Here is a 13,601-nt window from a genome sequence, read left to right on the forward strand (position 1 = left end):
GTAGGATGACTTTAACATTGAACACATTTGAGGTCCAGTTAAATGGCACGATTTCCCCAGCTGGGCTGTCCACAGCCCCCTCATAAAATTCCTACATCACTGACCCATGTCCCTAAATCCCCTCCAGAGCACCCCTTGACCCTGGAAGGCTAAGAGCTCCTCCAGGAACTGGTTCTGACCTGTTCATCACTGGGTCTCAGCCCCTGCTCCCTGGGCCACTCACAGCAGGTGCCCGACAAATAACTGAGGAGTGGCAGACTCCTACAGCATCCAGCACCTGCTCTGGGGCCAGCGCCAGTCAGCAGAGCCAGCCTGCCAGTGAGAGGTCATACTTTGTAAACCTTTCTCAACCTTGCTACACAACTCTGCTGATGACTCTTGGTCATGGTAACCCTGGGAGGTCAGGTATTACAACCGTATCTTCCAAACAAGTAAACTGAGGCCAAAGGAGGTGAAGAGGTGATTGCCCAAGGGTACACAAAGTAGGGTAATTGTTGTTGACAGAGCCAGGGCGAGAATCTGAGTCTCCTAACGTCCCAGGCACCAGGCAATGTCAACATGGCTGGTTGCCACCGGCATCCACCTTGGACACCAGTGCCAGGGCATGGGCACTACCAGGGGTGAAGAATCTGGACACGAGCCCAGCAGGGCCCTGGGAGTCAGAGTGCAACGAGCTGCACACAGTGGAGGGGAGCCCAGGCTGGCGCCCACAGCTACCTTTGATGACAAAAGCCTCCGACAGCAGCCGCATCTGATACAGGGGCTTTTTCTCCATGGACATGTCATCAATCCCGGCCCGCGCGTACATGCTGATGGCATCTCGGTATGAGCCCTCCACATAATGCAGTTTGCCCAGGATCAGCATGGCCTCACACATGTACTGTGGCTGAAATGACAAGGACATGTTACCAGCGCCTGCCCCAAAGTTACCTTGGGGTGAACACCCCCACTGAACCTGGACCCTGTTTGCCTCAGACCTTGCTCAGAACTCCCCTCCTCCTCCAGAAAGCCTTCTTTGATGCTCAAGCACATGCCGACAGCTCCCCGCTCTCACCCATGGTCTGCAGCCTACATTGTGGTTCTCAATGAAATTCTCCTATGAGTCCCTAATTGTTTCATGTGTGTGCATTTTATGCCCCCAGCAAGACTCCAGAGACCTTGCAGACTGGGACCTGTCTTCCCTCTCCTGAAGCCCCCCAAAGACTGCAACCCAGGGGGGGCACTCAGAAGCTCAGGTGTTTATTCTAAACACAAGTGGGGAGTCAGAGATAGAGTTAAGTTTTGTGGATCCCCAGGCTTCTCATTTTGGGAGTCCTCTTGTGTACATGTATATGCAAATCATAATTAGGTGAAAGGCCTTAGAAACAACCTGTGGGGACCCTGAAGCTTATGCTTCCCCCGACAGTGGCAGAGGGACAGATTGAGGAGGAGAGGGCCTGCTGCGTCACCATCCTCTTCCTATCAGAAATGGGTCAAAGTGCAGAATCACGGAGGCCAAGAGTGGCTGAATTTAAACCTGTTTTCTTTTCCCTCCTTTTTCAAAAGTTGCTTACATCTCAATCTCCACCCCACAGAGGAACTCTCAGGGCCTCCCTTAGGGCCTGCAGTGGTCTTGTCAGCCCTGATCACCCCTACTGTGGCTTGGGATCCTGTGCTGTTGCCTGAGGGAGGCTGTGCTGGCCCTGGGCTGTGCCACCCTGGCGCGTGAGTTCTGACCTTGGACAAGGCCCCAGTTCTCCTTGTAACCTCCCGCCTCTTCAGGCCATTTGCTCTGGCCCCCTGCCTCTGATCCTGTCCTCAGCTGGCTCACAATGCCTATGGGCCAGGCCCTGGGCACTGCTCCCGCCACACAGGCACCAATCTGTCCATAAAGCTCCCCGAAGATGCAGCTCTCGTCCCACACCTGGCATTTGTCACTGGCAGGAAGGTGCTACCCCTGTCTCCCTGCAGGGAGGTAAGAGTCTGGGGTCCCTGTGACCCCAGGGCAAGCCTCCAGCACTCCTTACCATCTACTGCCCTCTCAGAAGCCAAGAGAAATGAAGCGTGGCACAGACAAGCTCTGGGGAAGCCAAATTCACCTTCCCAACTGGTCCTTCTGGCTTTTGTAAATCCACATTCCTCTTTTGCCTGTGCTTCCTCAGGTCCCCTTCCCCCTGGCCTAACCAGATCCTCTTCTATCCTTTGGGGCCTTGCTCAGGCCCACCTTCTCCTGAAAGCCTCCTTGACTACCAGGGAGCTCCCTTCAGCTGAACTCCTCCAATGCCTCTACCAATGGGCCCATTCAGCCTCTGCACGCCTGACCTGCTCTCTCTATTAATTAACTCTCCAAAGCTGAATCTTTTGAGGGGATTTGCTAGTCTCCCCAGACAGGCCATCCACTCCCTGGGCCAGGGCCACAGATGACACATCCCAGAGGTATGCGGCCCACCGTCCTTCCAAGCTGGGCAGTGACTCTGCGTTCCCTGCACTGGTCTCAAGCCACAGGCTCATTTCCTCCCTCCTCGGGCTGCGTCTTCCTCGTGGGTGAGGGAGAGATAATAACACCTACTCCTCACCGCCCATCACAGCGATGCTGAAGGCATTAATAGGGCAAAGTCCAGAAAAGAGCTTTGAACTTTTCTTTGGAAAAGAGCAAGATAAATACATGGTATGCGTAATTATCATTATCCTGCACATGGAGACAAGGGCAGTGAGGCAGAGAAGGACATTTCAGTCATGCTGATGGGGTGTGGCTAGTGGTGGTTCCTGGAGGACCAGTGGCAGTTTATAACAGAGCTTCCACCAAGCTGGGGAAAAATTAGACAATGCAGGGCATGTTTTATAAAGCCACATTTACACTATTTAAAAAAATGCTTGGCCGGGTACGGTGGCTCACGCCTGTAATCCCAGCACTTTGGGAGGTCGAGGCAGGCGGATCACCTAAGATCACGAGTTTGAGACCAGCCTGGACAACATGGTAAAACCCGTCTCTACTAAAAATACAAAAATTAGCCAGGCGTGGTGGTGGGCACCTGTAATCCTAGCTACTTGGGAGGCTGAGGCAGAAGAATCGCTTGAACCCGGGAGGTGGAGGTTGCAGTGAGCCAAGATCGCGCCACTGTACTCCAGCCTGGGTGACAGAGCGAGACTCCGTTGTCTCAAAAAAAAAAAAAAAAAAAAAAAGGCTTAGTTCTGAAAGGATATCTACCTTGCCCTTCAATGCTAAACTGTTTTTCTGTTATAGCACAGTAAGAGCAGAAGATGGTATCATTTTGCTGCTATTTTTTGCTTCTTAATGTCCTTACTTGGCAACATTAAAAGTCCACTGCACTCCGTGGGGCCCATGCATTTGAATGTGAAATATTCTTGGTCTATCAGTACAACAGTCAGGGAACGGAACCCCTTGCCCAGTGGGAGGGTGCCACGGGGGAGGTCGCTTTACCAGAGGAACAGTCCCCTCTACTGTGTGGATCAGCGCATCACCTACTCCTTTTATGCCTCACTGTCCCTGTCAATAAAAGGTGAAAAAGGACTTCATGGAGATATCCAGGTATGAGGAAAGAACGGATGAGGAAATACTTCACAGACTAACGTGGGAACTATAAAAGTGGGGGTGTGATCACCATCTTTCACATGAATCCAACTTTCCCAGTCATTATTTTATTTCCACCCCAGTACTCTGGGAGGCAGTACCAAGAAATGAGAGACAGCATTAGAGCATGGGCTGTAGACACTAAAGGCCTGGGTTGTGATCACCTTTCTTGGGTCTCAATAGATGGGGCTTGGCAGGGCACAGTGGCTCACACCTGTAATCCCAGCACTTTGGGAGACCAAGGCAAGAGGATCGCTTGAAACCCGGAATCTGAGACCAGCCTGAGAAACACAGTGAGAACTGTGTCTCTACAAAAAATTGAAAAAAAAAAAGAAAGAAAGAAAAAGAAAAAGAAATGGGGCTAACAGTAAATACCATTGCAGAAGGTTCCTTGGAGGCCTGCATGGGATGGTGCAAAGCCTCAACCTAGTAGGAGAACAGAGTTTAGGACAAGTGGCTTGTTTTCACTGGTCTCCACACAACTGAGCTCGACAGGGTCTTAGAGAGATAACCAAGAGGAAAGGGTTTCAAGCTTTCCCAAGGAGAGGCCTCAGGACCCACCTCTCCCAGCTCTCCTTCTCATCCAGCAGAGCTACTTGGATGCACAGGAATCCACCTGAGACTGCATCAGCTGCCAAGAAAGGTCACGCCAACTACGACCTGATCTTTGGGGGTGAGATAGAGAATACTACAAATGATGGCCAGGCATGGTGGCTCACGCCTGTAATCCTAGCACTTTGGGAGGCAGAGGTGACAGGACTGCTTGATCCCAGGAGTTTAAGACCAGCCTGAGAAATATGACAAGACTTTGTCTCTACAAAAAAATTTAAAAATTAGCTGGGTGTGGTGGTGCATGCCTATAGTCCCAGCTACTCAGGAGGCTGAAGCAGGATGATCACTTGAGCCCAGGAGGTCCAGTCTGCAGTGAGCCATGTTCACGCCACTGCACTCCAGCCTGGGTGACAGAGTGAGACCCTGTCTCAAAAAAGAATCCCACAAACGACATTTAATATATTATTTTACAGATCAACATTAAGTTTTTGGCTCTGGCCTGGATAACAGTAAATTTCTGCACATTATTGGTGCCTATATATGTCTTTGTTTAACAAAATATGGTACAATTTGTATTTAATAAAACCGTTGTCACAATACATGTGGTTACTATTCAGCCAATACAAAGAATGAGACAATGCTGGCATGGAGAAAGCTCTAAATAAAACTTCTTGGTGAAAAATACATATCTTACAACTCTATGAAAAGAAAAATCTGTGTGTATATATGTTTGTAAATGCACAAAGAAAGGCATAGGAGATGCACATCAAATACTGACCAGTGCTCAACTCTGAGGATGGGTGTGGGCATGAGGGTGAGGTTGGAAAACAAGAACTTTTTTGTGTGTGTGTGAGACAGGATCTTGCTCTGTCACCCAGGCTGGAGTGCAGTGGCATGAACACAACTCACTGCAGCCTCAACCTCCTAGGCTCAAGTGACCCTCCAGCCTCAGCTTCTTGGGTAGCTGGGACCACAGGTGCAAGCCACCACGCCTAGCTAATTAAAAAAATTTTCTGTAGAGATGGGGTCTCACCATATTGCCCAGTCTGATCTCAAATTTCTGGCTCAAGCAATCCCCCCACCTTAGCCTCCCAAAGTGCTAAGACTACAGGCGTGAGCCATAGGCCAGCTGGGACTTTTATTTATCACTCAAATTACTTATTTGTTGACTGGAATTTTTACAATAAGCCTGAATCATGTTTATTTTAAAAACAATTTTTAAATATTTAATTTAACATTTAATTATTAATTTAATATTTTTAAAATGAAAAGAGGTCTTGGTGGGAAAAGCTTGAACCCCACCAATCTGGTCCAACCCTTTTGACCAGCAGATGAGAAACTGGAAGGTCTGTGGGGTCAAGCATGCTCAGGGTCAGGCAGCTATTTTAACCCAATACAAAACTCCCAGTGCTACAATACCTGTCAAGGAGCCTAAAAGCAGTAACCTTAAACTTCTAGTACACACTCCCCTCTCCCCTGGCCTTTCCCTCCCTTACAAAATAAGCCCTGCACATCCCAGCCTGGTGTTCCAGTCTGCCCTTACTAGCCCCAAAGTACCTTTACAACCTTGTCTAGATCCAGCCCCAGAAGAATCCAATTGTAGTACTGCCATTACTCAGAGTCTGCTCTCTGCTTATCCCCAAAGAGCATCCCCCTGAGACTTGCTTCCTCGTGGATACCACTCCTATCACGGTCTACCTTGGAGGAAGGCTATTTACTTGCTGATAGGACTTATCTTCCCAAGAGACCTGCAACCTCCTTGAGGGCAGGGTCCATGCTGGATTCATCTTGATTGCCTTCAGAGTGCACAACACAATGCCTTGCACACAGTACGTTGGAATAAAAGGTTTAAGGAAGGGAATATATTACTCTGGAATAGCTCTTTAAAAATCAGCTAGGCGTAGTGCCTCACTCCTGTAATCCCAATGCTTCGGGAGGCTGAAGTAGGAGGATCGCTTGAGCCCAGGAGTTGGAGACCAGCCTGAGTAACACAGCGAGACCCTGAAGAAAATAAAGACAGACAGAAAGACAGAAAGAAAGAGACAGAGGGGAAGGAAGCAAGGAAGGAAGGGAGGGAGGGAGGGAGGGATCACTTCCTCTTTGAGTTTTTTTTTACCCCCTCCCCCTCCTCTTTGAGTTTCTAATGACATACCCATGCCACTATTATAGCTCAGGATACATTGTAATCTAACACAGCCACAGCCTCAAACTTGGATGCACATATGAATCACCCAGGAGAGCTTGTTAAAACGCAGATTCTAATTCTTAATTGCATTTCTTTTTTTTTTTCTCTCTTAATTGCATTTCTAACCAGCTCCCCAATGATGCCTACACTGCTGGTGGGTGGACCACATTTTGAGCAGCAAAGTCCAGAGAAAGTTGTGACTATACTCCTTCTGGGAGGGAGAGGTGGGTCCTCTACCTCCCTCAGTGTCTTGTACTCAGTAGGTGCTTGATAAATGCACGTGGACTTAAATGGGCTTGCCCTGTTATGGAGCTCTTCTGTCCCTAGCCAACTCTGCATGTTTGCCTGTTTCTAACTAGGTCACAGGTTCACTGAGGTTTTATTTTCCTGAGAGCCCCCTGACCCAAGGAGCCCTAAGGGCCAGGCACATATTAAGTCAACCAAGCACTGTCCAAAAAAATATAATGTAAGCCACAAATGTGAACCACATGTGTAATTTAAAAATTTCTAGTAAGATTTTTTTAGTCACACTGAAAAAGGTAAAAGGTGAATATTAACTTTAATAACATGTTTTATTTAACCCAATATATCCAAAATATACCATTTGAACATGTAATCAACATAAAAAGTTACTGCTCTTTTCTATTCTTTGTTTTGTACTAAGTCTTTGAAACCCTGTGTATGCTTTATACTTACAGCACATCTCAATGTGGACTAGCCATACTCCAAGTGCTCAAGGGGTCACGTGCAGCCAGTGGCTACTGTAAGTGCAAGGGCAGCTTGTAAGAGAGACTTGTTGCTCAGGTGACCAAATGACTCAGGGAGGACTGGACAGATGCGAGGCAAGACAGACGAGGAGAGGAGGTCTCAGGCTTGAAGGCTGACGACTTACCGAGAGCCTCCCATGGTTAAGGATACTGCTTAGATAATTTTTGGCTTCGCTCATCTTCGGCTCATTCTTCTCCAGCAAAGGCACGGAGTCTTTTATTTTGGCATGGTTCTCCTTCAAACACTGCTCCAGGAGGGCCTCAGCCAGCAGCAATTTCCCAAAGTCATCTGAAAAGCAAAGTAGGGGTCAGAGCAGCAAACCCCGAACAAGGCGGATAATGGAGGGAGTTGCACACTCCTGGACCCACCCAACCACCCATACCCAGTACATGAATGGCTCAGGTCTGAGAAAATAAAGGCACATTTTTCATAAATTTCAACAGCCTTTAAAGAAAAGACACAGGCATTCTACTATGGTCACAATACAAATTGCCCCTTGGATTTATTTTCTGCTATAGTTTAATGGTTGGGAAGACAGAGTTCCCAGGACTCGGGGACAAATTCCCAGAATTTCAGAATTTAAAATAAGGGACGAAGTCATACATATGCTGTGCTGTGGATAATAAGTTCTTAAACCAAGAAGAATTCTCCCCAAATGATTGAAGAGAAAAAAATACATGAAGTGGCTTAATAATGTACTTTCACATGCTCCTAATTTCTATGTAACCATAATTGGTTTTCCCCATTTTTAAGTGTTTTTGTTTGTTTTAAACAGAGTCTCACTCTGCCACCCTTGCTGGAGTGCACTGGCATGATCATGGCACTCCCAGGCTCAAGTGACCCTCCTGACTCAGCCTCCCAAAGTGCTGGGATTACAGGCGTCAGCCACCATACCATCCAGTTTTTAAGGTAATTTGACATGACTCAGGATAACCCAGCAGCCACAGTAGAGTTAGGTGGGAAGCAGATCTACTTGTTGCCAAGGCAAATCCTCGAACATGTTGAATACCTGCATTTTCTGGAGTTCTCTCACATATAGGGTATACCCGCAAATGAGGGTAGCTCATTTGCATCCCTCACCACCTGGTAGGTGGTTTTATACTGCTTGGTTTAGCGAGCGCAGTGGCTCACACCTGTAATCCCAGCACTTTGGGAGCCCAAGGCAGGCAGATCACTTGAGGTCAGGAGTTTGAGACCAGACTGGCCAACATGGCAAAACTCTGTCTCCACTAAAAACGCAAAAATTAGTCAGGCATGATGATGGGCACCTGTAATCCCAGCTACTCGGGAGGCTGAGGCAGAACTGCTTGAATTCGGGAGACGGAGGTTGCAGTGAGCCGAGATCGCACCACTGCACTCCAGCCTGGGCAACAAAGTGAGATTCTGTCTCAAAAAATAAAAATAAAAATAATATACTGCTTGGTTTATTTGCTGCCTCCCTTTACCACACTGAAAACTCGTCTTGTGACCACCAGATTCCTGCTACCTACAGCAGAGGTGGCTCGAGCATGGGAGCCGGGTGTTCAGTGTGCAGGGTCTGAGGTCAAGATGGTTTCACCACGGTTCTTAGGTGGCTGTGCTCATTGCCCCTCCCAGCAACTGGGGTGAGGAGCAGGCCCACCATTCAATATAAGCACTGAGTAAATATCTGTTGAGTGAATTGGATCCTCTTAACCACCCCACAGGGAAGCCCTCAGGATTGAGAGGTAAGTGCCAATCCAAAAACATCCCTAGGAATGCCTGCTTGGTGCCATCTTTTTCAAAGTGCTCTTTTTGCTACCAGTACAGTGTGCTCAGATCTACAGGGCTGCCATTGCCTCCTCACTCTCAGGATACCACAGTCTGCTAACATCTCATAGCCACTAGTCCAAAACTGCATGCCTTAGCTGGGCACAGTAGTGCAAGCCTGTAGTCCCAGCTTCTTGGGAGGCTGAGGTGGAAGAATTGCTCAAGCCCAGGAGTTCAAGACCAGCCTGGGCAACATAGGGAGACCTCGTCTTTAGAAAAACACAAAAAACTTCATGCCTCTGAAGAAGAATCTCTCACCGTAAGGGAGATTCCCCACAGAGAACGGTTCTAAAGCCCAGAATCCCAAGAACACCATCGCAGGGGGGTTTCGTTCTGAAGGCACCTGTTATGGGATCCTTTGCTACGTACCTCATGACTTTTAAAATTAACATTTTAAGAAAATGGTCAAAAAAGTACCTGGTTCAAACTATCATTCATTGCTGGCAGACTATAAGTTGGTAGAACCTCTAGGGTAATTTGGCAACGTACATCAAAATTATTTTTGCACATCCCCATAGACCCAGTCAGTCAGAGCCACATTCCAGAGCTGTGGGCCTTGGGGAAAGTTGCTCCCTGCTTCTAACCTGCTTTGCCTCTGTAAAGCCAGGGGTGGGGTTTGAAGTCAGAGCCTAAAGAGGGAAACGCACCCCTCAGGACGCTGGCCCCGCCCCCCCGCTGGTCCCCGCCTTGTTGCCCCCTTTCCTCTGTGCACTGGCAGGACTCACGCCCTCAGGCCACCGTGCCACCAGATACAGCACCATCAGTGGCCATCCCGTGCACTCTGCCATCCACCTGCCTGGACCAGAGCTCCTCGCTTGGTTGAGCTGTTTGGTTGGGTACTTTCATGCCAAGAGAAACCAGCTTCCTCCCCAGAGCATGCCCCTTTGGACCCAGGCTGCTCCAAGTGCGGCCGGCCATGGCCTGTGGGTCTCTCCATGCTTGTGATCCAATACCAAGGAGATGAGTGCAGAAACTTAAAAATACACTTAGAAATTTGACAGAGTAATTTTAAATCTGTTGAAATCTAATACTAAAAAATTGGGAGGTAGTACTTTGTGTATTTTTCTTTTATTTTTCTAGTAATTCATTTTTATTGTACTTTATGAAAGTATCAGAGCATAACAGATTGGGAATTTATTTTGAGACAGGGTCTCTATCACCCAGGCTGAAGTGCAGTGGCACAATCTCAGCTCACTGCAACCTCCACCTCCTGGGTTTAAAGGATTCTCCTGCCTCAGCCTACTGAGTAGCTGGGACTACAGGCATGCACCACCACACCCAGCTAATTTTTTGTATTTTTGGTAGAGACGGGGTTTTACCATGTTGGCCAGGCTGGTCTCGAACTCCTGGGCTCAAGTGATCTGCCCACCTCGGCCTCCCAAAATGCTGGGATTATAGATGTGAACCACTATGCCTGGCCAGATTTGGAATTTAAAGAAAACAAAATTGATCCTTCACCACATATCTCTAAACCATAAGAGTGACTGGCTGCGAAAGAGGCACTAATATTTGTTGAAGGCTTAGTATGGGCCAGACACTTTTTTATATAGCATCATTTCATCTCTACAGCCCTGAAAGGTAGGTATTATCACCATTTTATAGATGATAATAAAGATATGCAATATTGTTAGGGTCACAGCCAGTAACAATAATAAAACATAACAGAGCCAAAAATACCCTGTCTCTCCTGCATCCCATGCACAGCGGAGCTGCTGGTAATTTCAAAATAAACAACAGTCTTAACAACTTAAAAGAGTACGTTAAAAGCTAGTTGTAAATCCAAGGACAGGGATAAGAACTGTCCTTACCTTCATATACCTGTGACTTTCAGACTACTTTGTTGATTGACACTTCAGGTCCTTCACAGAAGGCTTTCTGCCTGCCCCTTTCAGCCCCCAACTCATTCTACTTGTTGTTTGTTTACCATGGTAAACAAACATGGCCAGATACTCAAGAGGCAGCAAAAATTCACTTTCTTTTCCTCCTTTGCTCAACTCTCCTCTCCCTGCCCTCCTCTCTCTTGCCTTCCTCTTTTCTTTCCATCCAACTATTCTCAACTGTTCAGTCTATGGAACTGAAGGATGTTTCAGAATTAGAAGTTCTAGACTTTTAGTTGTTAAACAAGAATTAAGGCCTGGTGTGGTGGCTTATGCCTATAATCCCAGCACTTTGGGAGGCCGAGGTGGTAGGACTGATTGAGACCAGGAGTTAGAGACTAGCCTGGTCAACACAGTGAGACTCTGTCGCTACACACAAAAAAAGTTAGCTGAGGTTAGAGGTACACGCCTAGAGTCCCAGCTACTTGGAAGGCTGAGGTGGGAGGATGGCTTGAGCCCAAGAGTTCAACGCTGTAGGGAGCCATGACTGTGCCACTGCACTCCAGCCTAGGCAACAGGGCAATACCTCATCTCTGGAAAATAAAAATAAAAATAAAATAAAAAAAAAGAATTCAGGTGGATAAAGGCTTCTCTGTCCTTCCAAAGGGAAAACAAGTTGCTTTTTATCATCCTGTTGTCCGAAACCTACTCCCTATCCCAGTTCTGGTGAAGTGCTGCAGCTTCTCTCTACCCAGGGGCATTTAAGACGACCTTCCCATCAGACCGATAGTGAATCTGACTCTGGGTGCTGATTCTGCAGCCCTGCTCAGCACCTTGCCCTCAGCAAAGCCCCAAAGCCCCAAAGCCCCACTTACTGGCCACCCAGTCTCCCAACCCCATGGTGTCTGGAAGGCCTCAGTGCCCACCTTCCTTACAGCCCCTTCAGCTCACATCCCCTCCAGGCCTCTCCAAGAGTGCCAGGTCACAGGAATACCCTCCAAGACCCCATGTTTGGATGACAGTGATCCCCTCTCCACAACCCACCCATTCACAGTCAGGAAACATTGGTCTAGCCAGCCAGGCCAGGATTCAGACCAGGCCCTTCCCGGCTGGGGCAAACGTGCACAGTGGTTTCTGCAGCTGCTCACCTCCCAGGACTATAGAGGGCTGGGACCTGCCAACCACAGACAAGAGGAAAAGGCTGAAACTAGCAAGAGACCATTTGCCTCAAACAAACCCCTTCTAACTGAAACTGAAGAAATGTTCAAAACAATCTCCAGTCTTAAGAAGAAGAAAAAAAAAAGCGGGGCGGCGGGGAGGGTGACTACAGATTAAGAGACACTCAAAGACCGGGCACGGTGGCTCACACCTATAATTCCAGCACTTTGGGAGATCAAGGCAGGAAGATTTCTTGAGTCTAGGAGTTCAAAATCAGCCTGGACCACATAGTGAAATCCTATCTCTACAAAAAATAAAAAAATTAACTAGGTAGCTGGGCACAGTGGCTCACGCCCATAATCCCAGCACTTTGGGAGGCCGAGGCAGCTGGAACATGAGGTCAACAGATAGAGACCATCCTGGCCAACATGGTGAAACCTCGTCTCTAAAAATACAAAAATTAGCTGGGTGTGGTGGCACGCACCTGTAGTCCCAGCTACTTGGGAGGCTGAGGCAGGAGAATCGCTTGAACCCGGGAGGCAGAGGTTGCAATGAGCCGAGATCGCACCACTGCACTCCAGCCTGGCAACAGAGCAAGACTCCATCTAAAAAAAAAATTAACTGGGTGTAGTGGCATACACACCTGTGATCCCAGCCATTTGGGAGGCTGAGGCAGGAGGATCACTTGAGCCCAGGGTGAAGTGAACTATGAGAGTAAGACCTTGTCTCTAAGAATAAAAAAAAATTAAAAAGAAGGTCTCAAGATGAGTAGAGAACAGATATGTAATAAAGCAAGCACAGCAAAAGGTTAATAGGTACACAGGTGTTCACTGCAAATTTTTTTGACCTTTACTGTATATTTGAAATTTTCATAACAAAATGTTGGGCGGGGTACAGAGACCTAACCTAACAATCAAGTGCAGTTATGTGGCCTAATTTGGATCCTGACTCTAATAAACTAATTGTAAAAGGTAATTGTTAGATTTTTGTAAGGTGTAATAATGGTACAGTGGTTATATTTTTAAAAAGAGTTCTTATTGCTGGGTGTGGTGACTCATGCCTGAAATCTCAACACTTTGGGAGGCCGAGGTAGGAGACTAGCTTAAGCCCAGGAGTTCAAGACCAACCTGGGCAACATAGCAAGACCCCATCTCTACAAAAAAATTTGAAAATTAGCTGGGTTTGCTGACATGTGCCTGAGGTATGTTGCCTGGGCTGATCTCGAACTCCTGGCCTCAAGTGATCCTCCCGTCTTGGCCTCCCAAACAGCTGGGACTACAGGTGTGTGCCACCATGCCTAGCTAATATTTTTTAGGGGAGTAGGGGGTAGAGATGGGATCTCACTTTGTTGCCCAGTCTGCCCTTCCTTCTAGTCAGGAGGCTGAGGTGGAAGGTTCCCTTGAGCCCAAGAGTTTGAGTGTGTAGTAAGCTATAATTATACCACTGAACTCCAGTCTGGGTGAAAGAGCAAGTTCTTGTCTCAAAAAAAAAAAAAAAAAAAAAAAAACCCAAAATACCAGAGTTCTTATTTAATAAGTACATACTGAAAAACTGAAATGTGGAAGGAAAAGGGTTGAGCATAGCTCAGACGAGACTTCGTGAGTTTGTATCACTGCTGTTGGTTGATGGATACAAGGGACTCATTCTTTCATGTTCTTTAATGTTTTGAAAATTCTTCATAATAAAGTTGTTTTTAACCACTTGGATGGGCTCTTTGTTTCTATATGAACAAACCCCAGCACAGCAAGCAGGACTTTGGGGT

General features: G+C 47.4%; 1 protein-coding gene across 5 annotated transcripts in view; it reads right to left on the reverse strand.

Moving 5' to 3' along the window:
* TTC7A (tetratricopeptide repeat domain 7A) overlaps positions 1-13,601 on the reverse strand; it is a 160,447-nt gene that overhangs the window by 118,868 nt on the left and 27,978 nt on the right. For 3 of the 5 annotated variants that reach the window (XM_055377834.2, XM_055377835.2, XM_004029181.5), the window contains 2 exons: positions 7,201-7,364; positions 718-886 (listed from right to left, as the gene is read on the reverse strand). In XM_055377834.2, the coding sequence (XP_055233809.1) occupies positions 718-886; positions 7,201-7,364 (333 nt within the window). Of the gene's footprint in view, positions 1-717; positions 887-7,004; positions 7,072-7,200; positions 7,365-13,601 lie in introns of those variants that run through there. The other 2 variants (XM_019021103.4, XM_019021102.4) reach the window with 1 other exon arrangement.

Source organism: Gorilla gorilla, chromosome 12, assembly GCF_029281585.2.
Source record: "Gorilla gorilla gorilla isolate KB3781 chromosome 12, NHGRI_mGorGor1-v2.1_pri, whole genome shotgun sequence".
Classification (NCBI taxonomy): Eukaryota; Metazoa; Chordata; class Mammalia; order Primates; family Hominidae; genus Gorilla; species Gorilla gorilla.